Source organism: Hypomesus transpacificus, chromosome 10, assembly GCF_021917145.1.
Source record: "Hypomesus transpacificus isolate Combined female chromosome 10, fHypTra1, whole genome shotgun sequence".
Classification (NCBI taxonomy): Eukaryota; Metazoa; Chordata; class Actinopteri; order Osmeriformes; family Osmeridae; genus Hypomesus; species Hypomesus transpacificus.
The window spans coordinates 1,190,267-1,216,763 of record NC_061069.1 but is presented as its reverse complement, the minus strand read 5'-3'; the positions used below and the strand labels follow the sequence as shown (position 1 = coordinate 1,216,763).

Genomic DNA, 26,497 nt, shown 5'->3' with positions numbered 1-26,497 from the left:
GAGAATTGCCCGTCTTGGGGGATGAACGTCGGGATGAGACCATGTCGCAGTGACACGGAGGAAACCCCAGGGGGAGCTGTGGAGTGGGGAAAACGAGCAGAGGAGGAGGACATTGCACATGACACTGGAGCCGTGGCCCTTTCCCTCTCCTTTCAACCATAGACAAAACAACGACAGATGGCCAATCGAACAGCAGCAGGCCCCTTAAACAGCCAACTATGGTTGTCGAGACCCCACTCCAACGCGGACGCACTCCACGCCCTCGGCTGGTCCATGGACTGAGGCGGAGAGGACGACCAGACGTCCACAGGCGGCGATCACCGATGGCTCGTCCGCGATGCCGGAGATGGGGGGGGGCGAGGCGGCAAGCGATGCGGGTGGCGCGCCCTTTCGACGCCGACGTCACCGAGCGCCTACCTGAGAGCTCAGCTGCTAGGAGGGAGGACAGGGGAGTGGAGGGCTCGTTTGTTCCACAGAGGGGGGACGAGAGAACGGGAGGTGTGGAAGGGTGCGAGAAAACGAGTTAACGTGCTACTACGGCATCGGAGAGGGCGTCTGTTTACACCCTCTGGAGAGGCGGAGGGGGGTCGGGCGGGCGCAGAACCAACTCAGTCGCAGGGTCTTGGGGGGGGGGGGGGGGGGGGGGGGGGGAAGAAGGCATTCGAGTAAGTACATGGCCTTGTGGTAGAAAGGGGCACGGTGAACTGTCCAGCACTTGTGGTTCTGGGAGAAGGAGCACTCCAGGCTGGTGACTCCCTCGACAGTGGTGGTCTACGGCCTGTGAAACCTAGAGAGAACGGACAACCCAACAAAAGCAGCGTCAAACCAAGCAAGTCTCAATACACCGTCAACTGTGATGAAACACAACGTCAAATCTCAGAAACGTGTTTCTAATCGAAACGGGGTTCGTCGTGAGTTCCCGTGCCGTGTTCCTACAGGGAGCGCCAACGAGGCCTCTCTGCAGAGCGTCCCTCCGCACGGAGGCGCGTCGTCGTCGGGGCGCGCGCCGCCTCACCTGGTCAAATGGCGACTGGATTCGTGTACTTCCATCTCGTTGCTCTTGAAGTCGTTCAGTTCCTTCCGTATGGCTGCCTGTAGAGGGGAAACAGGACGAGAAAGTGAGAAGTGGGGGGTGGGGGGAGCTGAGGGACGGAGTTAGCGCATAAACAAACCGCAATCTCCCCCCCCCGTCTCGCTCCGAGGCCTTTCGGAACGCTTCATGCATCATTTACCAGCGTCTTAAGGTCACGAGGGAAGCTGTTCCATTCTCTTTCAAAAACTGCAGCCTCCCCTTCTCTTTCTCCCCTTCTCTCTCTCTCTCCCTCCTCACCTCCAAACCATCCCTCTTCCGTGTACATCATCTGAGTTTATTGATATATTTAGTACCTTCAGTCGTTTTTCGATATTCACAGGGATATAAAAAAAGGTGATGAATTAAAGGCAAAGGGTATTGTGGTTTGCTCTCTCTGGTGGACGTCACGTTCGTCCCACGGTAGCCACCAAACCATCGCCCCCAGCAAAGCTAGGCACGCCAAATGGCGGACACTGTGTGCTAGCATCTCCCAGCTCGGGATGCTAACCCCTCGGACGGCGAGCGGCATTAGAGAGAGAGAGGCCTCGGCCGAAGGGTCCTGGGGCCTCCGTCTGACTGTTACGTAACGGGTGGGGGGGGGGGCCTGAGTGGGGCGTTGTGTAACCGCCGCTCTCTCACATGGGCCGTGGTCAGGTGTGACCCGGCGCCGTCCGCAGTCTGCCTGCCTTCCGTCCCTGACGTCAAAGGGGGGGGGGGGGGGGGGGGAGAAAGACGGCGAGGCAGAGAGTCGCGCGAAGGAGGGAGGGCGCCGTCTCCCGGATAGATGGACCTCATTAGACGCGGGCTGCAGAGGCAGACAGGCAGGAACGCTCGGGGGGGAAGGGGGGGGGGAGGGGGGTGTACTTACAGAGTGGTAAACAGATAGATGGGTGAATAACAGAATTCAGAAGGAAGTAATGCCCAAACAAAACAGCTGAGGCGGAACGGGAGAGGGAGAGCAGAGCGGGTCCTTCCAGCGTTATGCCTCCGAGCTGTTTTCGAGCTCCAGTTCTTGAGGTCGAGCAGCAGTCCGGCCTGTTCTACATAGTGGAAGTCTAGTCCTGACAGAGAGAAGGTACGCCACAGTTGCTGTGGTGTACAACGTAGGAATCTAACCAAAATCAATTACGCTGGTGCTCAAGGTGAATATTTGGACCTCTAGATGTGCTGCATACCAGGAGCAGTCCTCAGTGAGGAGTAGGCCTCATGAAGTAAAGGTTGACCCCTCCCCTCCTCCTCCACCACCACTTGACCCGGGCCCGAGTGGGTGGACCACTGTGGGAGGGGAGAACAAGTGGAGGGGGTACTCGCCTTGTCGGCGGCGGTGAGCCGGGTCCAGGGTTTGTCGGCTCGCCGGTCGTAGTCCTGGGCGTCGGACACGTCCACGTAGTCGCTGAAGCGGATCAGGATCTTTGCCTGCCTCAGCTCCTCCACCGTGGGCCTCTGGCTCAGCTGGGGGAGAGGAGAGATGAGACGGTCAGGAGGGGAGAGGAGAGAGGGTCAGGAGGAGAGAGGGTCAGGGGTCAGGGGGAGAGAGGAGAAGGGGTCAGGAGGAGAGAGGGTCAGGAGGAGAGAGGGTCAGGAGGAGAGAAGAGAAGGGGGTCAGGAGGATAGAGGAGAGTTGTGGCTCGCTTCCATGTGAATAATCACGGATGGGGGTCGAGTCAGGATGGAGCCTGGCGTGTGCGAACGGGCTCTGAGTCAGGTGCGCGGTGGCGCTGAGTCACAGGACCATGGACGCTTGTGTGTGTGTGTGTGTGTGTGTGTGTGTTCAGCCAGCACCCAGCAGGTGAGAGGAACCTGCTGCTAGGCAATCTGAGGTGAGGAACAGGCGCCGTTTCAGGGTGTGTGTGTATGTGTGTGTGGTGGTGAAGGTGGTTTGGGGGTCTGGCGTCAGCTTCTCTGGAAGGGCCAAGGACATCGAGGACATCGGTCCCCCCCCCCCCCACCTCCATGGGAGGCTGGGAAAAATGGGAGTATGGAGAAATGCCACTGATTTCACACATTCCTCCACTTCCAAGCCTGCCGAGTCATCGTTCTGGCATTTGTGCCCGTTGAATATTCTGCCCCCCCCCCCCCCCCCCCCCCCCCCCCCCCCGCCTTCACCTTCCAGAACAGCAGCAGGGGTCTGCGGGTTGTTGGCCTTGTGGTTGGGGGACGAGGAGGAGGAGGGGGGGGGGGACGAGGGTTAGGGCGGTCGGGGGGGTTTCAGTTTTCCCCTCCTTCCCTGTTCGAAAGGCTTACCTTCCGCGTCAGCCTTCGCTTGATCTCCCTCTTCTCCTCCAGCTCCTCCTGCTCGTCCCGGGCTGTGGAGACAGGAGAGGGGGTCAGGAAGAGACGGGGGGGGGGCGGGGGTTTAGGGGTGCGCGTACGCGCGGGGAGTCACACCTGTAGGAAAGCGGCTGAGCACTACCAAGGAGGAACTACATATTTGCATAACGGAGGCGCATTAACATGCAGTGCACACGCTCCCCTCATATTCCATGCCCCTGCATTTCGTACGGCCTCAAATTGTTGGGCCTGCTTTTGGAGGATTGTTCGCATTGCTGATTCGATTTAAATTTTTTTAACGTCATTTCTTTCTCGCCCTCTTTCCTTCCATGATTCAAAATACAAAATAGCTCTGCTTTGGGAAAAATGGGCTTCAGATTCAACGTCGCAGCCAGTTTTATTCAGACAAAATTATTCCACGTCACCGGAGTCCTACTAGCCAAACAGCTACTGGCTACACTCCAAGCTAATTATAAGACAAGGACCCTCTCAATTGTAAAAAAAAAAAAAAACTAAAACAAAAAAGTGGGGGGGGGGAGGGGAGCAAAAACACCCCCACATTGCCTTCTACTGAGAGTTCATCAGTGGCTGAAACTCCAACTCGGAGAGCAGCTATCTGACCTTGACAGAAATGTGCATCGTGCGTTCTCGTACCCGGTTCTCGTTTCTCCCCCCCCTGCTCTGCCGGCTGAAACGGGATGTGTCTCTGAGACGTGGTGGTGCTGCTGCCTAATCAGTGTTTGAAGGCAGTCACACACTGCTAGCTCTCTGATAGAGGGGGGAGGGGGGGCTGATGCATCTCTACAGGACGAAGGGGGCAGGAACGTGTAACAGGCCTCCCCCACACAGCTCTTGTAACAGGCCTCCCCCACACAGCTCCTGTAACAGCCTGCGCTGGCTACATGCTAGCACACAGACGAGTGCAGATATGGAGTAATGCCGACTACGTGGAAAGGCCCAAGTGAGACCCCCGGTGACCCCTTCATTGACGATTGGGCGATCATAGTCTCATAGATCACGGTCAAATCGAGTCAAACTCAAAACAGTGTGTGCTCATGTGTAAAGGGCGTAAAGTAGATTTGGGGTACATACTGGATGTGTACTCACGTTTCAGGATGTTCCTCTGCTCCAGCTCCTCGGCTGTGGGCCTCTGACTCAACCGCCTGCAGGGGGGAACACACCCGTCACGTCTCGACACCAACCCCGGGCGCCCTCCCCGTCATGCACGCTCCTCACCACAGACAACACTCTCACTTTCGCCCTACGAACTGGGACACTGGATCTTGTCCGAATCTCAGAACAGAACACACAATCCCAGCGGAAAAAAAATAGATACAAAAAAAAACATACAGTGCCCTCCAAAAGTATTGGAACAGTGAGGCGAATTCCTTTATTTTTGCTGTAGACTGAAAACATTTGGGCTTGACATCAAATAATGAACGTGAGACCAGAGATCAACGTTTCAGCTTTTATTTCCAGGTATTTACATCAGGATCTGATGCACAACTAAGAAAATATCACATTTTGTTTGAATCCACCCATTTGTCATGTGATCAAAAGTATTGGAACAGATATACTTAAAACATATTTAAGTGAATAAGACTTAATATTTAGTTGCAAATCCTTTGCTTTCAATAACTGCAGCAAGTCTGTGACCCATTGACGTCACCAAACTTTTGCATTCTTCCTTTTTGATGCTTTCCCAGGCTTTCACTGCAGCCTCTTTCAGTTGTTGTTTGTTTTGTGGGGTTCCTCCCTTCAGTCTCCTCTTAAGCAGGTAAAATGCATGCTCTATAGGGTTTAAGTCTGGAGATTGACTTGGCCAGTCTAATACCTTCCATTTCTTGCCCCTGATGAACTCCTTTGTTGTTTTGGCAGTGTGTTTTGGGTCGTTATCTTGCTGCATGATGAAGGCTCTCCAATCAGTTTGGTTGCATCTTTCCTTAAATTGGCAGACAAAATGTTTCTGTAGACTTCCGAGTTCATTTTGCTGCTGCCATCATGTGTTACATCCTCAATGAAGATTAATGAGCCCGTCCCAGAAGAAGCCATGCAAGCCCAAGCCATGACATTACCTCCACCGTGTTTCACAGATGAGCTTGTGTGTTTGGGATCATGAGCAGTTCCTTTCTTTCTCCAAACTTTAGCCTTTCCATCACTTTGGTAAAAGTTAATCTTTGTCTCATCAGTCCATAAAACTTTGTCCCAGAATTTTTGAGGTTCATCTCTGTACTTTTTGGCAAATTCCAGCCTGGCCTTCCTATTATTCTTGCTAATGAGTGGTTTGCATCTTCTGGTGTAGCCCTTGTACTTTTGTTCATGAAGTCTTCTGCGAACAGTAGATAGTGATACCTTCACTCCTGCCATCTGGAGGTTGTTGCTGATCTCACTAACAGTTGTTTTAGGGTCTTTCTTTACAGCTCTTACAATGTTTCTGTCATCAACTGCTGATGTTTTCCTTGGTCTACCTGTTCGACGTCTGTTACTTAGTACACCAGTAGTTTTCTTCTTCTTCAGGACATTCCAAATGGTTGTACTGGCTATGGCCAATGTTTCTGCAATGGCTCTGATTAATTTTCCATCTTCTCTAAGACTCACAATTGCTTGTTTTTCACCCAAAGACAGCGCTCTGGTTTTCATGTTGTTTTCACCTCTGAATACAGTCTGCATAGACAAAACCTATCTTACCCAATCTGAACCTGAGTGTAGACATTCAGTGGTATTTATTGATTGAATAATGTATGTAATAGGACACACCTGGGCAACAAAACACACCTGTCAGTCACATGTTCCAATACTTTTGCTCACGTGACAAATGGGTGGGTTCGAACAAAAAGGTGATATTTTCTAATTTGTGCATCAGATCCTGATGTAAATACCTGGAAATAAAAGCTGAAACGTTGATCTCTGGTTTCACATTCATCGTTTGATGTCAAGGCCAAATGTTTTCAGTCTACAGCAAAAATAAAGGAATTGGCCTCACTGTTCCAATACTTTTGGAGGGCACTGTATATATATATTTATGTATATATTATCTTACAAGTCCAAGTAGCTCTGGGCTAGCATGGTCAGTCAGGGTGCGTTTGAGAGAGGAACAGGAAGCAGGGCCGGTTTCTCTTCCTCCGCGTCTAGCCCCTTAGTCTGCCACACGGTCTGACACACAGCTCCCGTGGCTACACAGTGACGGACGGGCATGAGCTGAAACCTCCCCACACGGAGGAGGTGGCATGTGTGTGTGTGTGTGTGTATGTGTGGGGTCACGCCGAAAAACCTGCATCTTGGCAACGACCAAAAACAATTGAATCGACTTGAGATAAAAAAAAAAATAAAAAAAAATTGGTCCGTTTCTTTGAAATGCTGAAATTCCCTTTTTACAGGTCCCACCTCCCGTTACATTGCCATGACCTCAGAAAAACTACACTGCAGCGCGTGGACTACAAATCCTGCTTGGTTCTGGTGACAGATGGCCCCTTCATTTTCCTGCCCTCTTCCCTGAGCGAGGCAGTGAGAGACGGAGGAGAGGAGGAAAATACTTGGACGGTCAGCAGAAGGCCGACATGGTCCATTCCCCGACCTGCGACCCCCTTCCCCCCTGGCAACGTGACCGGTGCACACATGCCTTCTGGGAGCGCTCCGTGTGCCAGTCCCTGGAGTGCTGAGAGAACGCTAAAATAAGCCACCCCGTCTCTCACAGGCGGCACCTACACACCAGCGAGCGAGCGAGACAGACAGACATGGAGATGCAAAGAGAAGAAGATGGAGAGAGCAAAAGGAAATAAGACGGTTCGACGAAAAGGGAAAACGCTAAAGTAAGCGTGCGTCGGGGCACGTGCAAAACAGATGGAGAAACGCGCCCTCAAGCCGTCAGCGCCTATCCTGTTCCCCGTCAAACGACAACGCCAAATGCCATTCAGACGAGGTCATTGGAAATGCCTTCGCTTTCCTTCCGGACTTCCCGTGTGCTTCTGCAGCATTAGTGACTGATGTCCTGCTCTTTGAACCAGAGAGCCTCATCGCACAGTCCTGCTCCGGTCAGGGCCCGCTCTCAGCTCACACAAGCTGCAGCCCTGTCACTCCCTCCTCTCGTCTCCCCTGCTTCGGAAGCACCCATCCGGAGGGAGGGAGAAACAGGGGAGGGAGGGGGTTCCTAGGCAGTGCTGATCTACGTACTGTGACAGGTCACAGGAACAAATCCAGTCCAAGTAGAATATCAGGGTTGGATATGTTTGCTTCCAGAAGGAGATGACAGCACAGTCCTTCTCCCGGGGCCCGAGGCCAAACGGAACAAAAAGTACAGAAAGAAAACCTCCTCGTAAAGGGAACCCAAATTGGGGTGGATGGACAAAAGACAATAGTCCAGCACTCCCTCCGATCTAACGTGTATCTCGACTTGTCACGCCTCTTCCCGTCATCTACGCTCTCCCAACCAGAGTCCTCCAACATGACATGGGTCTCAGTTAATGACCCCTAACCTGCTTCAGGTGTGTGTCATTAGTCCTGTCCACCTTCAATAAGGAAGAGTGGCGCTCAGTAGGCCTGGGCTATTACTCCACCTGCTGGCCACGTAGCGTCCCTCCGAGGGCACCTGGGACCACATGTCCCAGTACACAGCTTGAGTTCACCTCAACGTGACCTCGGACAATCTGACAGACCCTTCCCAGACCACCACCACCACCAACACCACCACCACCATAGCCATCCTCCTTATGTACGACCTGCCTGCCAGGAAGAACCTTTTCAAGTGCCACGGCCACAACCATAATGGTGTTATATAACAAAATTAAGCGTGTCCTCGATGATGACAAATATGTCGGAACAGGTGTGGAGTATCTACCATCTCTTCATCCTCTTCTCCCACCTCTGAGGTGGAGAGAGAAGATTCCAGAGTCCTCCAGATTGGAGGCCCAGGCTCCCAGTGGCTGACGTGAACTGAGGATTCCACCGGCGGGTGTGATTCTCCCCCCCCCCCCCCCCCCCCCCCCTCGGAGATGATGCTCCATGCCGCTGCCCTCCTTGCCTTCGCCTCTTACCCTTAGCCCCCCCTGCAACCTCATCATCACCCGCAACCCTTCAGCCCCAGCACAGAGGCAGATTTGCCACCAGGTTATATTAAAGGCTAGTGCAACCCCGTTTTGTTTTGTGTGGCGCTGCTATTGCAGCTGTGTGTGTGTGTGTGTGTGATCCGTCAGTATGGTCGGCCTAGTGTGTTGTTGGTGCTGTGTGGAGGAGTGGGGTGATAATGGATTGGCACATATCGCCGTGGTGATTCAGTGAGCGAGGGAGGACAGCAGGCAGTGGGAAGGAGAGAGGGACAGAGAGAGAGAGAGATGATGTGGAGCTGAAATGAGGTCAGCTCAGCTTTCTTTCTCTCTGAGATGGAGGGCTAATCTTTTGCAGACATTTAAAACAATCAAAATGATGAGTGTGTGTTCCTCCCCCCCCCCCCCTCCGTTTTCACAGTCGAGTTTACTTTTGCTTTTAAGAGCTAGATGGACAGAGAAGCTTCCGAGTTATGCTTGGCAGAATATCAGACCGTCTTCAACAAAGTGGGTCAACGCCTCATGCTGGCGTTCCGAACCATTTTCACCGTCGATTTTCACAGTCCGGCGATAAATCGTTTGAGCGCCGGCAAGTAGGGAAAAGAAGTCAGTCGGATTCAATCTAATCATCCATTTTCTCGGATCCATTTCTCCACCTACACGGTGGAGATCCTTGCGTGTCACACTCAGAATATCACCCCAGAGAGAGAGAGAGAGAGAGAGATATATGTGTGTGTCTCACCTTGTGAGTTTGGTGCCAATTTGCTGCCTGGACTGGAGTTTCTCCTCGTCTGTCTGCATGGGCAGGATGTTCTTCTCCTCCAGCTCCCTCTTGGACGGACGGTTGCTCAGCTTGATGGCCAAAGAGTCCTTCCTCAACACCTTCAGAGCTAGGGTACCTTTAGGCAGGAGGCCACACACACACACACACACACACAGTAGATGTTGGATTTGGGCATAGATGGTGACAAATGTCACCTTGAAAAGATTGGCCCTCGACTGTGCGCGTGTGTGCGCGCGCGCCCCAGACGACCTCTCTTACTTGTAAACAGAGAGTCGTCGTCCTCCTCGTCCTCCTCCTCGTCCTCCTCCTCGTCCTCGTCATCCTTGTACATGCTGGGCAGGTCCTCGTAGTCGGACTCGTTTGGCATGTTCTCCTTGTCGTCGTCGCAGTCGATGATCACAGAGGGGGCCTGTCTGCTGTCCAGCAGACTACACTGACCAGCATGCAACACTGAGCTAGGAGGCAGAGGGCAAGGGGTGCTGGTTGAATCCAAGCTGGCAGTCATTCAGCCCAAGTCTGTCCTTGAGACATTTTTACACAAGATATTACTGTAAATAAAATGAAATAACAAAAGCCCTGGTATTACTTTAGCAATAGTAAGGTTTTGTGGGTCACCGTAAAAAACTAAAATTCACTGCACAGTTGGGGGGAGAGCTGAAATGAGTCAGCCACTAGCTTGTTTACATTCTTAAAATGTCACCACTGAAATAGAAGGCATATGTTTGAAGTGTTGGAACTAAACACGATGTGCAGCGTAAAGTAGTCCTTATTTGCACTCTTTTCATGTTATATGTTGCAGGGTCTACCTTTAAAGAATTTCAAAGCGCAGTATTACCTCATGGAATCTATGCATATGACCGATAGCGGACTGTCTTTTAATCTGCTGCCAATCCAGAGACAAAGGAGAAGGAAATAGGAAGCGTTGGGACTAGGCCGAGAGAGAGAGAGATACACCAACACTTTTAAACAAGGTTTTTGCGTAATTATAGGCATTGCCATGTTTAAAGATATAGCTCGATATTCATTTTTGTATTCTAATGTCTAAGAGCTCTAAATGGAAGCAAAGTAGTCTGTTAATTAGGTCAGGATCCTGCAGTCGTTTTAAAGTGGGAGAGGGATCAACCTATCAGAGGAACGCGCTGGCGTCAAGCTGAGACTACCCACAAGCCCCTGCTGGGAAGAACGACGGGGGGGCCGCGCTGTCCACCCTCGAAAACATGCAACGTACTCAGACTGCTGCGAAGCCTAAGAGGGAACAGGAGTGAGTGTGTGTGTGTGTGTGTGTGTGTGTGTGTGTGGAACACCGGCTGGAAGGCTGGATTCATCATTACACAAGCTACCCAAACTAAATGGTGTTTGAATTCAATGCTACCTCACCAATGAGCTTGACATCCTTCATATAGGCTCAGGTTACGTCTCGGGTCTCGCCATTTCAGTCCAGATTTGAGCAGGACGCAGCTTTCGAATGTTTTGCTGCTACGGCATCGGCCTTTCGATCGTCGGGCTCAATCAAATATGATGCGTTTCTATTTTGACCGTCATTGAGGCAGCCCCGTTTCACCGTTTCATCTCAGCCCTGATTGCATAACCTCCAGTCCGTGTGGCCGAGGCCAGTGTCTGACGGAGGCCAGCTGTGGGCATGTGTGCCGGGCCGCTTCCTGGAGGGGCGCCCACTCCACACAGCCTGTCAAATGAGGTCAGGCTGCCTGCCCAGGGAGGACCCGGGCGAGACGGGTCACACCTCCACAAGCGGGGCCGCATGGCGCTGCCAGCCTCGGCCTCCTTTGCCAGCACGGCCTCAATAACACCCCCCCCCCCCCACCCCACCCCCCGACTAACAGTTGCGCGGCAGGAGGCGAGATCCAGAAACCTAGAAAGGGGGTTAACCAAACCTGGCAACCTGTTTTTCTATTCCAACAGCGAGGGGCTGTGCTAGGTTTCCGATAGGTTGTTAAGGACGAGACCCTGCCTCTGGCTCACCTCTCAAACCTCTGCATGGAGAGCGCCAGCGTCTTGTTGAGCTCCTCGATGATGCGGCTGGGGCCGTGCATGCTGCCGTACTGCAGCTGGAGCGGGTGGCCATGGTGGCCCCCCTGGTGGCCCCCCTGGTGGCCCCCCTGGTGGCTGTGCCCGTGGTGGTGAAGACCTGAGAGGGCAGACAGCTGCGAGGGCAGCAGGGCGATGTGGTGTGGCGGCAGGCCCTGAGGAGGGGGGCACTTCTGGGGAAGCTGGGAGGGTTGGAGGAGGAGGAGCAGTCCAGCCCCCCAGGAGGCACGCAGATCATCACTTTCTTGGGAGGTAGAGGCGGGGAGAGCTTCCCCCCTGGCATGCAGGGTAGCTTCATGGGCTGGCAGGAGTCTGGGGAGGGGAGAGAGAAGGCGGAATCACTCACTGATTTGTCTGTTTCAAGTCACATGGGCCTACCCACTATGCTACTTTCTAGGGGTAAAAAACAAAAACAAATAATCATTTTTTTAAAATCCATTGCGATTCAGTCTTCTAGCGATTCCTACATTTCAAAAAACAATTTGTATTTTATTTTTTTTTTATAACGATGAGTTTACTAAACTGCAAGAAAAACACTGGGTTTTGATGCAGTGGGACTTTTTTCTTCAACACTTAACTGCCTATCACAGTCAAATAGGAACAAGTAACACTGAACAGCAAACTGGAATCAAATGTAAGAGAGAGTGGGAGAGAGACACCGAGACTAAGATCTGTCATCCCTCACTATTTCAGTAAATATCATAATGTGTAGGACTCTCTGTCGAGAGGAGTGAGACAAACACAGAGAGAGAGCGAGAGAGAGAGACTGGAGGACTACCCTCTCAGACTTGTCCTAGACTTGAATTGAGTGATGATGATAACACCCCATCCTGCTGACTGATGGATTGACCGTGATGGACAGGGAGTCCAGCCGACCTGACTCGAGGGACTTAATGAGACTAATCTCTCAGCCGTCTGCAGGCTCTGACACGCACGCGCCGACGTGCAGCATATTAGCATTAGTTATCGGACATAACTGAGCCAAATGAAGGAGAGAGGAATCTGAGAAGCTCTTCACGTCATGCAGGAAATAAACAATCCATCCATCCAAGGCCCTGTGTGTTTATTCAAACAGTCACTTCCTTTTTGTTGCACACTCCTTCAGGCATAACCTGACACACTGCGATCTCCCACAACAAGGGGAAAGTGGTTTGCAGAGATCACCTGATCCTGCTTTAGGATCAATATGACTTGGGGGGGGGGGTATTAAACAAAGAAGTGTACCGGGGCCTTACCTGAGCCGTGGTTCGACATCCTGGAGAAGGGCTTCGGGGGGAGGGCAGGACGCTGCTTGTGGTACAGCAGTGGCTTGGCGGGGATGTCCTGAATGTCCCCAGGGTAGGTGACCGATTTTTTGGTAGGCAGGACCATGGACGACTTCATGGAGGGCTCCTGAGAGGAGATTCCGCCGTCCATGGAGGACCTGAACTCCACGGTGGCTGGAGAGATGGACGGAGAGACACAGGGCTGAAAGTTGGGCCTAGCTTGGGGGGGGGGGGGAGGGGTAAAGGACACAACGGCAAATGACATTGGCTGCGTCATTCGGAAGCCATGAAAACCTAGCGAGGCAAGGCCACCATAACAGTCCTTAACGCATTTTAAAAAGGAAGTGGCTGATGATTCAGTGAAAGGATAAACATAGGCTCTTCAAAATCACAAAATCAGTAGCTTCTGATCCAAACAATACATCCCGGAACAAAGAAGCTGTCTGAAGACTGACTCGGTCTGTTGCTGCTCGCACGCAACACTCCCATTGGCCTACAGTACTTCTCCCTCCTAAACGTGGATGAAAGACGCGTCTTTTGTTTCTGTATTCCCTCGGCAAGGGATTCAACTGAACGCGAGTCCTGTCCCCCAGTGTGCAAGGGTGAATTAAGCAAAAACATGCCTTCCACCCTCTAAAACACACATTACTCCACAAATCAATAGTCGGCTGGGTGTTTCCCCCCCCCCCCTCCCCCCCCCCCCCCTCTGCCATGACAGGTCCCCTCCCTTTTGCAATACCCCCTAGTCAGAGACAACAGCAGACGAGAATGACTCATTTCGACACAAAAGAAACGTTCAAACAACTGCAGAGTCTTGATAGGTTTTCTTGTGGAGCACTTTCTTGTTGCTTGGCAGATGAGTCAAAGCGGTTTCTGCATGACGGTCGTCGCAGCATGAAATCCTTCGAGGAGGGGGGCTTCCGGGAACAGAGGCGGACCGGTGTCACGGACAGGGCCGGAGTCTCACTTGGGGACGACACGGGAAATCTGCCATCGCACCGTCAGGTGAAGGGATTCGCTTTCTGTTCCTTCAAGATAGGAGCAGTAGCAACACAATGTTGACCCAGATGTGGTGCAGTGCAACTTTGAACTAATCTACCTGAGGCCTTCCCACCGAATCGCGAGCCTTCGCATTCAATTCACAACAAACCACCAACCCAGACCAATCGCTTGTTTAGTTGGAATAACCAGGAGTTGTGGAAGAGCGAGTAGATTAGTCTAGGAATTTGTTTAACAGTTTTCGGCAATTTCACGCAACGCTGTTTTGGGAGGATTTAGATAAACAGCCTTGGTCCTGTGGTATACAGCTAGGGACAGGAACATTCACTGTGGACAACTGTCTCCACGTTCTCCCTCTCAACACCAGGTGTATGACCACCTCCCAGTCTTCCGACAGCCTGTTTCAATGCTCCTTCCAGGCATGAGCAGGCTGTGCCAGGCACTTGTGTCTGTCAACCGCTACAATCCGATTACGCACCAGTGGCCAATCAGATGGCAGATTAACACATTCTCCATCCTGATAGGATTAATCAATTGCGATTTTTTTTTCTTAATCCATTTTTTTTTCTTTGGGAGACGTCAAAGCGAACTGACAGTGATTTAACATTGGGCATGTGACATGGAAGGGCTTTGGATGACTGGGTAACAAGCCTTAAGAAGGTCATTCAGAAGATAGAAGTCATCTTGTTTATTCCCATGCTCCGACAACACAATGCCTTTTCAAGCTTACCGCCTGATTAACCAAGGCGTGCCTTTCAAATCGCTGACTAAACCTTTATTTTGAAGGGCGCTCTCCTCCTCTCCTTTTTTTTTTGTTCCGGCTACTTTTTGAATACTGGTCCAGAATCACTGCTACATAGTCAGTCATTTCAACATGGGAACATTAACCAGTAGTGAACAACCATGTGACATGAACTATGAACCAATCTCCTGAGGCACAGCAGGCAGTGACAGGCCCTCAGAGAGTACAGATGTACCATCCAAGCAAACTGAACTGGAGTACTCTAAAATAAAATGACGGTATGGATGTAGTTCTGAGCTGGTGGATGTACCAGTTGGTAGGGAGATGATACTGGAGCAGGGCAGTGTGTTCTGGGAAACTGGAGACTCTCAAGCCCTGCATGTCACCTACCATGAGGGAGCAAGACGTTTAGATCACCAGCCACCAGTTCAGCTCCAACTCCCAGGACCACTGACCCGTACCCAGCGGTCTGACAGCAGCCAACAACTTGCCTCCGATATCCTGACTGCCTGGGGACTGAACTGTTCCTCTCACCATCCCTCTAAAATGACAACTGTAACCTACATGGAAATACACCAGTGATCTTGTCCAATCGAATTTGATTTGTGTAGCACTTTTTTTTCCTACATGTCATGTCACAGAGGGCTTCACATATGCCCATAGAACTGCACCTAAACCCTCTGATCTCGTCTCGATAGATTCAACGATTACCGCGGTGATGTCAAACTCCGACACGTTTACCGCATGATCCACTGCATCGGGTCTGTACTTGCATGGGTTGGTCCACCATCTCACTCGATAGCATGTGAAGTACAGCAGGTCTACCTCCGGCTCTCTACCCAGCCTTTACATGGTGACGCACAGCAGCGAAGCCACTCTCCGTCTCCACGACAGGTTGAGAATAGTGACGACCGCTACAGGATGAGGACGTATTCATCGATCGAAGCTATTGCATTTGCAGCTCACCTTTTTCAAATATCTCTTTCAGCACTCCTCTCTTGATCAGTTCATCTCGGCTCTGTCTCACCGACATCTTCCGCTCCAAAGCTGTGGGGGAGAGAGAGAGTTGAATCAAAACACAAGCGTGCACGGCGAGCATTTCCATCAACGTCGCATTCGAATCTCGAAATGAGGCCATCGGAAACATGACAGGGAAAATAACTAATGGCAGCAAGAAGATAACACAATGGACGCCATCAGCCATTCTGACAGTGTCAGCACATCGGCGAATGACATCAGTCGGCCTCTCGTCGCAGTCGACAAACGAGACTCGAGGTCACGTCATCCGGGCGACACAAGCGATTAGTCAAACGGAGTCAGCTGTTGCTCACCATCAAGGTTAGGGCCTGAGAGATCTCTTAGGAAATAGGTGCTAGACAAGAAGAGCAGACTACCGACACTTCCCATGATAATGTATTATGTACGAGTAGCCTTGGTCCTGAAGCGACAGACTATTTTTAGATTTCAGCAGTTTAGGGACTTGATGTTTTCTCTGGCTGGGCTGGACTGAAGCAGTTCTGAACGTCATGTTAGTGATTTAGAAGAACCTAACCCTGCAATGGAACCAATTAAGAATGTGAAATGAGGATCGGAGAGAACACTTCGGCACACTGCGCAAGACTCTCCCTGCAGGCTTCTTGTGCCTGTTAGAGGGAGATGAGAGATGCGAGTGTGTGCGTGCGCGTGCGTACACCCTTGCCTGCTTTGACAAAAAGAGAGGGATTGGGCCAAAGCTAAAAACACACAACTCCATTGAGGAAAAAAAAACATTTGAAAAGCTTGACCCTTCTATCCCTCCCCGTACAGCGGATCAACACCCAACAGGTCTGTCCCCAGAGGGACAGCCAAGAGGGATGGTCCAAAATGTCACAAACAGTGATGCACCAGGGAAAGAAAGCCACCGTAAAAAATGTCACAGAGGAGCGAGTTATCCAACCCCCCATTCAGAGTTCCTCCAGATGTTTAGTATCCATACTTCAAAAGGCTCTCTCCCTTTCGGGGCGGCTGCTTCAGATAGGCAGGGAGCCAGGCATTAGCTGAGCCTCTGACTTACAGACATGCTTTGGGGGAAGGGATGTGAGAATACTAGCCACCCTGTCCTCACCTCACCTCTGCTGGGGCAACTGGGAAACGGGTTAAAAACTCAATTTCCAGTGTGGTGCATGGTAAGTATCTCAGCGTAAATGTAAAGAGAGAAATAGAGACAGCATGTGTATGTTGTGTGTGGGGTCAGGCTGGGTAGTGACAATGATTTTGTCCAACATCGTAGAGTCAAATCTCTCACAGTACCGTTTCCGACCAATGGATTGAAGTCCAGTCCCTCTCACATACCTAATGGGAAAATCTGAAAATAATACAGGCCAGAAAAGTAAACTCCCACACTGGTTTTACTTAGCCAGAGTTACTGGAAGCTTCCAAGCATTATTGGTGTGGGTGTGCCTGGATGAAGGTGAATATGCAGGAGGGGGAGGAGGTCGATCAATATGTCCCCATTTGGTGAAGCGCAGAGGTGACTTATCACACTGTTCAGAGACATTTCTAGAACAAGAGCCCTTAAGTACAGGAAGCTACACACAGACTAAATTGGTGTCTCTTCAGATGATGGCTAAAGTAAAAACCGAACGTATCAATCTGTCTTTACATATTAGATTTAGTCTCAACAACAAAGCCCAAGACTGTCTAAGTGCAACCCACCATGAAGAGCTTCTCACAATTCTGTCACTTTAACTGATGATTGAGGGGAAATTATGCAAAGGCTGTTTATGCGTCTGGCAGGGCAGCAAGATGTCCCGAGATTACATTTCAATTTGAACAAAATGAAAAAGCAATTACAGAAAGGTTTATGACATAACTCTGCTGGCTTCGGGGCATGCTGGCTTTGGGATATGCAGTTACGCAATGCTACCATTCAGCCGGTCGGTCCTGTCTCCAGGTTGGACACTCACACGCTGGCCCAGAAAATGGACAGGAAATTGCCACAGTATGCAAATTTCATTTGAAAATAGGAGCACTTCAGAAGGCAAATTGAAAATGGACTCCCCACTGCCACGGTGGGCAACGAGAATGGTCTCATTTCTATCAATTTAGCTGTAGGACTTTAACCGTGATGTCATGGGAGGTCTACAGGAAAGGATCTGTGTCTGTACGACACTACAGAAAGATGTTCCGATGTCCACGGCAGAGGGAACTAGCTTAGAGTATGCGTGTTTGTGTGTGTGTGTGTGTGTGTGTGTGTGTGTGTGTGTGTGTGTGTGTAGTGACTGAGCCATCCTACTACATTTATCACTTGCTAGATGCACTATTTGTACTTCAAAAAGTAGCAGCAACGTTTTAAGTACAAATCGTGCATCTGGCAAGTGCAGCAGACTAACAGTATGGTCGACCTTGCAAGTCAGCCAGGTTCTCGTGTCTCTGGTGAGATGCTTATTATGCAACACATAGCGAGGACAGTGCATTTAGTTGTCTACACACACCAATGGCACACTGCATCCATAAATAACAAACATTCACAACTCTCCAAAATAGAGAACCAACGCTAAGGCATTTTTCCGGACATGAGCAAAAAGCCAACACAAATATAGTGCAGCCACTCAGTCATGATCAGTTCCAGAAAGGCAGGATTAGAAATTCATCTGAGAACCTCGGCTAAGAGCATATTAAATGAAACTGGCATATTTGAATACAGGCTGCCCCGACTTGAAAAACGCTACACTTAGTTTTAGAAAAATCTATTCCGCTGTGAAGTGACCCAGATAAGATAGAAGGTTCTCTACCCCCACCTACCCCGAGGCTAGCTATCTGGAAAGTGCGCCTATTAGTCAAGTGCTTCACTCTGCTTTCACCCTCCCCAAACTGCTTTCAAACCTTCGTGACGGTCTCATCAATGAGAAGGTGTGGAGGATCACACAGTTGGAGTTGGAAGTCAGTGGAGGTGACACTGTAAAGCTTTTCCAAAAGAGGGTCAACTCTGCACTTCTGCTGAGCCCCCCAAAAAACACGATTTCATAAAATCACTTGATTGACTGCAACATTTGCAGCAAATCCCAAAACGCACTTTGACAACATTTGAAAAAGATCCCACATGTTCACAGAGAACTGTCCATATTGTAACCACGTTCTGGCCGAGACAGGTTGGCCTGTGAACCTCTAACCATTATCCTCTCATGCCCACTCAGGGACAGAAAGACAAACAGGCTGACAGGCGTAGGATGGACGGCCAGCCAGCTGTCAGAGGGATGCAGTCCCACGCTACAGAGTAAGCCCCCCAAGAGCTGGCCCTCATCTCACTCCCATAATCCTCTTGTGCTCACATTCTCTCCTCTCCCAATTACCTGCAACATCTGCATGGCCGCCAGCGAGCTTGGTTCCTGTGCATACAGGAAGGAGGATGGAAAATTGGGGCCCTGTTCAAATGATTAAAAAAAAATAAAGGAAAAAAAACAAGTGCAGCAATACTGCGACTGTACTTCACACAACCGACGTTTGAACTCAAATCAAGGTTTGAACTGGGATGTAGCCAAGGTAGGGAATAAGGAAGGAGCTTCTTGTCCCCCTAGCATTATCACAGCAACCTCGAACAATGGTTCCTGGTCTTGACACTTTGTCTACAGCTAGAGGTGGTCTGGACCAATTGATGGTGCGAACCTTTGCAATTCTTCACTTTGCCGGAGTCAGGGACAGAGGCCTCCACTGTAGCTCAGATGAGATCAGCAGAATCCACTAGCTTTCATGGAGCAGTGTCCTGACATTATGCATTTTATTGGCCACAAAAGAGACAGGCCAAGGTCTGCACATAACCAAACCCAGGACACCGTGCTCAGCAGCATTGCGGGAACAAAGCGGAACCTCGTGTAAAACAGGCTACAAAAGCTCTTCCACTCACACAAAGACCTTACCTAGACACCTGACCAGTGGGGGAGCTGGTCACTATTCCCTATTCTGCCGCTCTGAGGAACGTGAGGCTACGCAGGAGCTAAGAAATTGCATGGAGACCAAACAAGAGGTCAAGGATGCGTGTCCACAGGGCTTCCCTGCTGAACGAGACACCTCTTCCTACGTACGGTTCTGCATTAGCCCCGCTGGATGACAAGAGGGGATGATATTAGCGAGCAGAGGAGCTAGATCTGCCAGGAGAGAGATCGGGGCTACTCTACAGCAGAGACTTCAACCCTCACCCAGTGAGGGGTTCAAGTGTCACCTTGTCCTCAGGGACGGCCGCCACGACAGGGGGCTAAGTGAGCCGTCAGGGCGGACTTTTCAACCCCGACCAGGAGCCGTGAATGCTAAAGAAGCATAAACCCAAGTAAACACATAAGCTCTATCAAAATGAATCGTTTAGTCAAGGAAAATAACAGGCATGCAAACAGATCAGGGGTAAAAAAAGGTGAGAAGGATACGGCGAACCCCCGACCCTCTAAGGGGGCCCGGGGGCATGCTTCCCCGGGAGGAAATTCATTAAATGTTGACGTTAAACGCATCAATCTGGTGCACTTTGAGAGCAAAATTAAGAGGCTAGATCAATGTAGAATATGTGCACTTGTAAATAATGTCATGTTCGGCAGTGTTCAACTGCAGTTTGGTTCAGTTGTCGATGGACTGCTCAGTGTTGCAGACTTTGGGGGGGAAAAAAACTCTCCCCACTTCTGATTGGCTGTTAGGTTTATGCATTAGGAGTAACGATTGGTTCCAGAGCCAGTTGTAAAGTTGTGAAGCATGGGTAAAATGTTGTTAGCCACGGCCACGCCGATCCCCCAACAAAATGCTTTTCAAACAGGTGAGTTACACCTGAAAAGGTGGGGAGTTTGCATTCCTGAAATAAGACAGTCGATGAATTCTCATTTGGGATCACAAGAGGCTTTTTACACCCAGGTGGGGTGCCAAAGCCCGGCACTGATGTCTAAAGATGTCTGACTAGGTTGGTGGAGACCCTGAAGGAGCAGGCTGCCTCTAATCGCACCGCTCAGCCTGTCCTGCTCCAGAATCAGGTTTGCCGCATTCGGTGGGGTTCTAACACTCATCCGCTCAGTTCTAATTAGATCAGAGGTTTTCCACTCCACTCTCCCCTTTCCACCTGAGCCATGTTGTGCAAACAGACACACACTCGAGGGTAACATAAGAAAACACCAGGAGCCTCAACATCAGGGTTTCAAAAGGGCAAGAAAACAGTATCTGGTCTAGTATATGGACACATAACGCCCTGCTATGGACCCAGCCAGCCACTAAGCATCTTTCATGTCCAGCTAAGCTACAGTAGATAAATCAAGGCAGGCAGCTGGATTCTGGAGGAGGGTATCCTTCAACTGACCCTGACCACTGCAGAGTGCCAGATCAAAGGAGGTGGATGAGACTCATGCCGTAAAAACCGTGACACCCCGAACCCTCACTCGCTGTCCGTGCTCCACTACATCCAACACCTGGCAGGCCGTCTGTCACCTTTCCCCCTCGGACCACCACTGGGGCTGGGGAAATGCATTATCCCTCCAGCCTCTCAGAGAATAATAATAACGGCAATCAGCTGTCCTGCTCTCTCCCTACTGTATCAAGATACTGGGCAGGGGCAGTGAGACAGTGTCAATATAGTATTCTGGTGGTAAACAACAGAAAGAATATAGCTATATGCTCTACTATGTCCACCCAAACAAGATTATGACAACGGGAGCTTGATGCTTTTTGACAGAAATTGTGTTTTTGTGTGTGCGTTGTCATGGTTCTCACCTGCAGACGTCTGCTTGAACTTTTCACTCTTCTTCTTCCTCCATTTCCAGGGTTTCAGCAGGCGGCCAAGGGTGGCAAACTTGCTCCGGGTCCGGATGGGCGGGGTGTGTGTTCCGGGGACCAGGGACTCTGAGCGCATGGCGGCCAGTCTCTCCACCTCCTCCGCTGCACAAGGCACAGAGAGAGAGCCAGGGGGCTGTTAAGGTCACAATGCCGCAATCAGCCTTCTGCTAACACAGCAAGCCTAGTCAAGCGCTTGTGGCGGAAATGACCAAGTTTCTGGTTTCAGAACCGAAGCCAACTTGCTTCCTTGGGCATATATCTGGTTGGGGTTTATAGTGGGTAAACAAGCCTAGGCATCAGGTGGCATAACTCGGGTGGTATTAAAGGGGTCATTGACTGCAAAACCGAGTTAACTTTTACCGTAAAATGGACATACAGTGAAAGTCCATTGACACCGCTTTCCTATGCAAATCTCACAATTTGAAATTGTGTTGTAAAACACAGTTTCCCTAAAAATCCTCTGTTGTGACATCACAACAGTGGCTCCACCTTTTTTGGCTCTGGTTTGTAGCTTTGTCACGCCCCAAAATTTGCTGAGCGCTGCTCTCTATACTTCCACAGGGGATTACAATGAAGAAAGTTTGGACGTTTTTCAAAGATATTGAAAATGGACTACGGCCGTAAATGCAGTGTTCCAGGATGTACAGGGAATGCTAACTCTTTTCATAGTCTTCCCAAGGAACCAAACACCCGACGGGCATGGCTGATGTTTGTCTATGAGAAGATCCCTGTGAAGTTCGACACTCAATTATTCATTTGCTCCAACGATTTCACCACAGACAGTTTTGAAAACCTTGGACAAATTAAAGCAGGATTTGCTAAGCTGCGGTTGCTGAAAAGGAAGTGCTGTTCATTGCACATGCTTATCACAACTTCAAGCTGTAAGTATGATTTTGTCGCTAACAGTTATTAGCAATGCTAACGTATCCTGTATCTAGCATAGGTAGAATGTATGATGATTTAGTTCATTGGCAATGGGGCTAATGTTTTTTTCATTTTCCTGACTTTCATTCGAATAATTAACCTGTGTTGTCATGTAAATCTACAATTTACGATGCATGTTTGGCTATGTCGCATCTTTATTCCGCAGCTTCGCTCGTTGTAAAACAACCAATCAGCGCGCAGCTCATCTACAGTGCCCTCCAAAAGTATTGGAACAGTGAGGCGAATTCCTTTATTTTTGCTGTAGACTGAAAACATTTGGGCTTGACATCAAATAATGAACGTGAGACCAGAGATCAACGTTTCAGCTTTTATTTCCAGGTATTTACATCAGGATCTGATGCACAACTAAGAAAATATCACATTTTGTTTGAATCCACCCATTTGTCATGTGAGCAAAAGTATTGGAACAGATATACTTAAAACATATTTAAGTGAATAAGACTTAATATTTAGTTGCAAATCCTTTGCTTTCAATAACTGCAGCAAGTCTGTGACCCATTGACGTCACCAAACTTTTGCATTCTTCCTTTTTGATGCTTTCCCAGGCTTTCACTGTAGCCTCTTTCAGTTGTTGTTTGTTTTGTGGGGTTCCTCCCTTCAGTCTCCTCTTAAGCAGGTAAAATGCATGCTCTATAGGGTTTAAGTCTGGAGATTGACTTGGCCAGTCTAATACCTTCCATTTCTTGCCCCTGATGAACTCCTTTGTTGTTTTGGCAGTGTGTTTTGGGTCGTTATCTTGCTGCATGATGAAGGCTCTGCCAATCAGTTTGGTTGCATCTTTCCTTAAATTGGCAGACAAAATGTTTCTGTAGACTTCCGAGTTCATTTTGCTGCTGCCATCATGTGTTACATCCTCAATGAAGATTAATGAGCCCGTCCTAGAAGAAGCCATGCAAGCCCAAGCCATGACATTACCTCCACCGTGTTTCACAGATGAGCTTGTGTGTTTGGGATCATGAGCAGTTCCTTTCTTTCTCCAAACTTTAGCCTTTCCATCACTTTGGTAAAAGTTAATCTTTGTCTCATCAGTCCATAAAACTTTGTCCCAGAATTTTTGAGGTTCATCTCTGTACTTTTTGGCAAATTCCAGCCTGGCCTTCCTATTATTCTTGCTAATGAGTGGTTTGCATCTTCTGGTGTAGCCCTTGTACTTTTGTTCATGAAGTCTTCTGCGAACAGTAGATAGTGATACCTTCACTCCTGCCATCTGGAGGTTGTTGCTGATCTCACTAACAGTTGTTTTAGGTTCTTTCTTTACAGCTCTCACAATGTTTCTGTCATCAACTGCTGATGTTTTCCTTGGTCTACCTGTTTGACGTCTGTTACTTAGTACACCAGTAGTTTTCTTCTTCTTCAGGACATTCCAAATGGTTGTACTGGCTATGGCCAATGTTTCTGCAATGGCTCTGATTGATTTTCCATCTTCTCTAAGACTCACAATTGCTTGTTTTTCACCCAAAGACAGCGCTCCGGTTTTCATGTTGTTTTCACCTCTGAATACAGTCTGCATAGACAAAACCTATCTTACCCAATCTGAACCTGAGTGTAGACATTCAGTGGTATTTATTGATTGAATAATGTATGTAATAGGACACACCTGGGCAACAAAACACACCTGTCAGTCATATGTTCCAATACTTTTGCTCACGTGACAAATGGGTGGGTTTGAACAAAAAGGTGATATTTTCTAATTTGTGCATCAGATCCTGATGTAAATACCTGGAAATAAAAGCTGAAACGTTGATCTCTGGTTTCACATTCATCGTTTGATGTCAAGCCCAAATGTTTTCAGTCTACAGCAAAAATAAAGGAATTGGCCTCACTGTTCCAATACTTTTGGAGGGCACTGTATATATATATATATATATTCATGAGCATACCATAAAAAGGGAGAAAACCTCATTTTATTCCAGGGCTATTTCATAGGGTGGGATTAGGCCGCATAGAACAGCACCCGGCCATTTTCAGCTCAAACTATTCTTCATACCCTATTCGGAAACCTTAAGGAACAGTGTGAAATACCCTATGAAAATCAGTCAATGACCCCTTTAACCTTGGGAGGAGTAGGACACTACATCACACTGATTGGTTGTGTAAAGCTTGCCAGCAACAACTCAGCGAAGATGAACACGCAAAATAAAGAAACGTTTTAGACTTTCCTTTTGATCCGGATTTTAATTACAATTCAGACAACGATCAGTTCCATACAAAATGCGCTCAACGCTAATCAGCGTCACACACTTTGAACATCGAGTCTGAGCAAGTGCTGGAAGAACTCCCAGTCCATCCATATTCATGTCCTGACACAGTCAGGACCACTCCCTCTGACAAGCGTTTCCTCTGATAGCTCCGATAAATCAATTAGGATCGAGACGAGGGTAAACAAAGTGCCTTCAGGAACATCAGAGGAGATGAACAAGCCCATGGGCTTACATGGACGCTCCACCGCATCTTCACACGCGCTTCTCTCCTGCCCCTCCATCTGTCTGCCCCTAAATATGGACGAAGCCTGTCTTTTATGAGGCCAGCTGAAAGTATGTCTGACATACGCAGCAAGCGCTGGTACCCCGCTGATTGAACTGGCCTACAAAACTCGAGACAAAACCAGCACAATGGTGTCACGTTAGGTCGGTACATCTTAAAAGAACCTGTGGGAACTGGATGAGGTTCATCCATGTTCCAGCCAACACTACCTAAGAGCTGTGTGTGTGTGTGTGTGTGTGTGTGTGTGTGTGTGTGTGTGTGTGTGTGTGTGTGTGTGTGTGTGTGGGGGGAGCTCTGATGCAGATGTTCGATGTCAACCGTGGAGCAGAAAGACAGCACGTCACCACCATCGAGCATCACTGCTCCAGCATTACTGCTCCAGCCCTCTCTCCACTGTGCAGGCAAGACACCATTGCAGCTTTCATACAGAGTTACATCTCCATGAATGACACCAGCACCAGGATCCTCTTTGGGTGGTTGGACCATGCGGCAGAATAAATAACACAGTTTCAAAGAGACCATGGCTGTACTGCTCTGCTGCCTGCTTCACTGCCCACCATCTTAGGAAGCCCGCCACCAGGACTCTATAAATAGCAGCACAGTCAAATGCTAATTGAATCCAGTGATGGTTTGACTTAATCAAATGTGTTCCAAAAGAGAACAGACAAAAAGAAAAGCCAGGGCTTGAATTTGGTGTGCAAAACTGCATCTTCAATGTGTTGGATGCCATCACCAGGGTAACTGAATACAAATTATAACGTGCTAATTGATTTGGACACATTTTCTCCAAATGGACGTGGCTTTCCATAATGTCCAAGTTCTCAAAATAATTAACTGGGCAATGCAACAGAACGATAAGATTGGAGTTAGCAATCCGTTAAATACGACAGTTGATGGTCTTCCACCCCAACAGAAAACTCAGAATTGTTGACTTTGTTGGGGTTGGCTTTCTCAGTTTTTAGAGAGAGAGGGACGTGTCTTGAGTTTATTCAGTTTTACATCCATATCGACATTTTCCATATGCTCACATCCGTGTTGCATCTTGCCAGATATCCATGCACTGTAGGAGGTAGGCCTACTGACAGTCAATCGGGAAGAGGGCATATTCCCCCCTCGAGTGACCAACCTCATAAGACTGCTACACAAATTAAGTGAAGCTGCATTTTGAGATTTAGTTACACCTGACATTTAGGGAGGAGAGACGTTAAGATTTCTCGTATTTCTTTAATATGATGGAATAGTTGAGTTAATCAGTTACAAACAAATGAACACAAGGATGTTAAGTAGGACATTATGCAAGTAACCACACGATAATGTCTCAGGCCTACACGGAACTGTTTAGAAAACTATTAATGACGAGCCAAATAATGTTGCATGCATCACTTGGCTTTACAATATCGCAATGCTGCTCTCCGCGATAACCTGCTAGAAGCATGCGACCAAGATCGATGGAGTCTACCAGTGTAGTGTGGAATCCAAATTTGCTCTGTTTCACATACTCCGTATTACCATCACGATAGGGGTCATACTACACGTTTTCTATGTTTTTGTGCGTGTTCTCACCTAGCCTACTCTGCCGAGTGAAACGATTAAATAAACGGCGTGGTTGCACTCAAACCATTGGCACTGCATGTCCGCTTACTGTAGCCTACCTTTACGGTAGCCAAGGCTACTCACCGTCTTGTGCATCGTTCCCGCGGCTGCAATTGCTGCAAATGTGCTTGATTTCTTTGCCGATGTGACAGTGGATCATGAAAGGCATGTTGTTGTTGTGGTGATGCGGGTGGGTTTGTTCCTTCTTGTGGTTGAGAGACATCATTTTGACCAGGTTAAACGCCTTCTTCTTAGGTTTCTCCACAGCCACGGGCGTATTCTCCCTGTATGCTGTGGTCAACCAACTCCCATGCATGATGGTGGGCGCGGAGTCAGCCACTGGGTAACTGCCCGTCTTGAACATTGAGACACGAAAATGGATTTGTGTCTAAATGCGCGGAAAACTGGGAGAGGTTTTTAAACGCGCCCCCCGCGAAAAAAAAATCCTCTTTACCCACAGACTTCAACCAATCCCGTCGC

At 49.2% G+C, this 26,497-nt stretch overlaps 1 protein-coding gene across 1 annotated transcript; it reads right to left on the bottom strand.

The window, feature by feature from the left end:
- Positions 1–660: 660 nt before the first annotated feature.
- Positions 661–26,497, bottom strand: LOC124472774 (phosphatase and actin regulator 1-like). The gene is given in 13 exon segments (XM_047027804.1): positions 661–787; positions 1,016–1,088; positions 2,380–2,524; positions 3,317–3,378; positions 4,451–4,506; positions 9,125–9,281; positions 9,425–9,621; positions 11,147–11,396; positions 11,399–11,524; positions 12,448–12,651; positions 15,185–15,265; positions 20,933–21,097; positions 26,102–26,497. Coding segments are annotated over 13 exon segments (1,812 nt in total). The 5' UTR covers positions 26,382–26,497; the 3' UTR covers positions 661–771.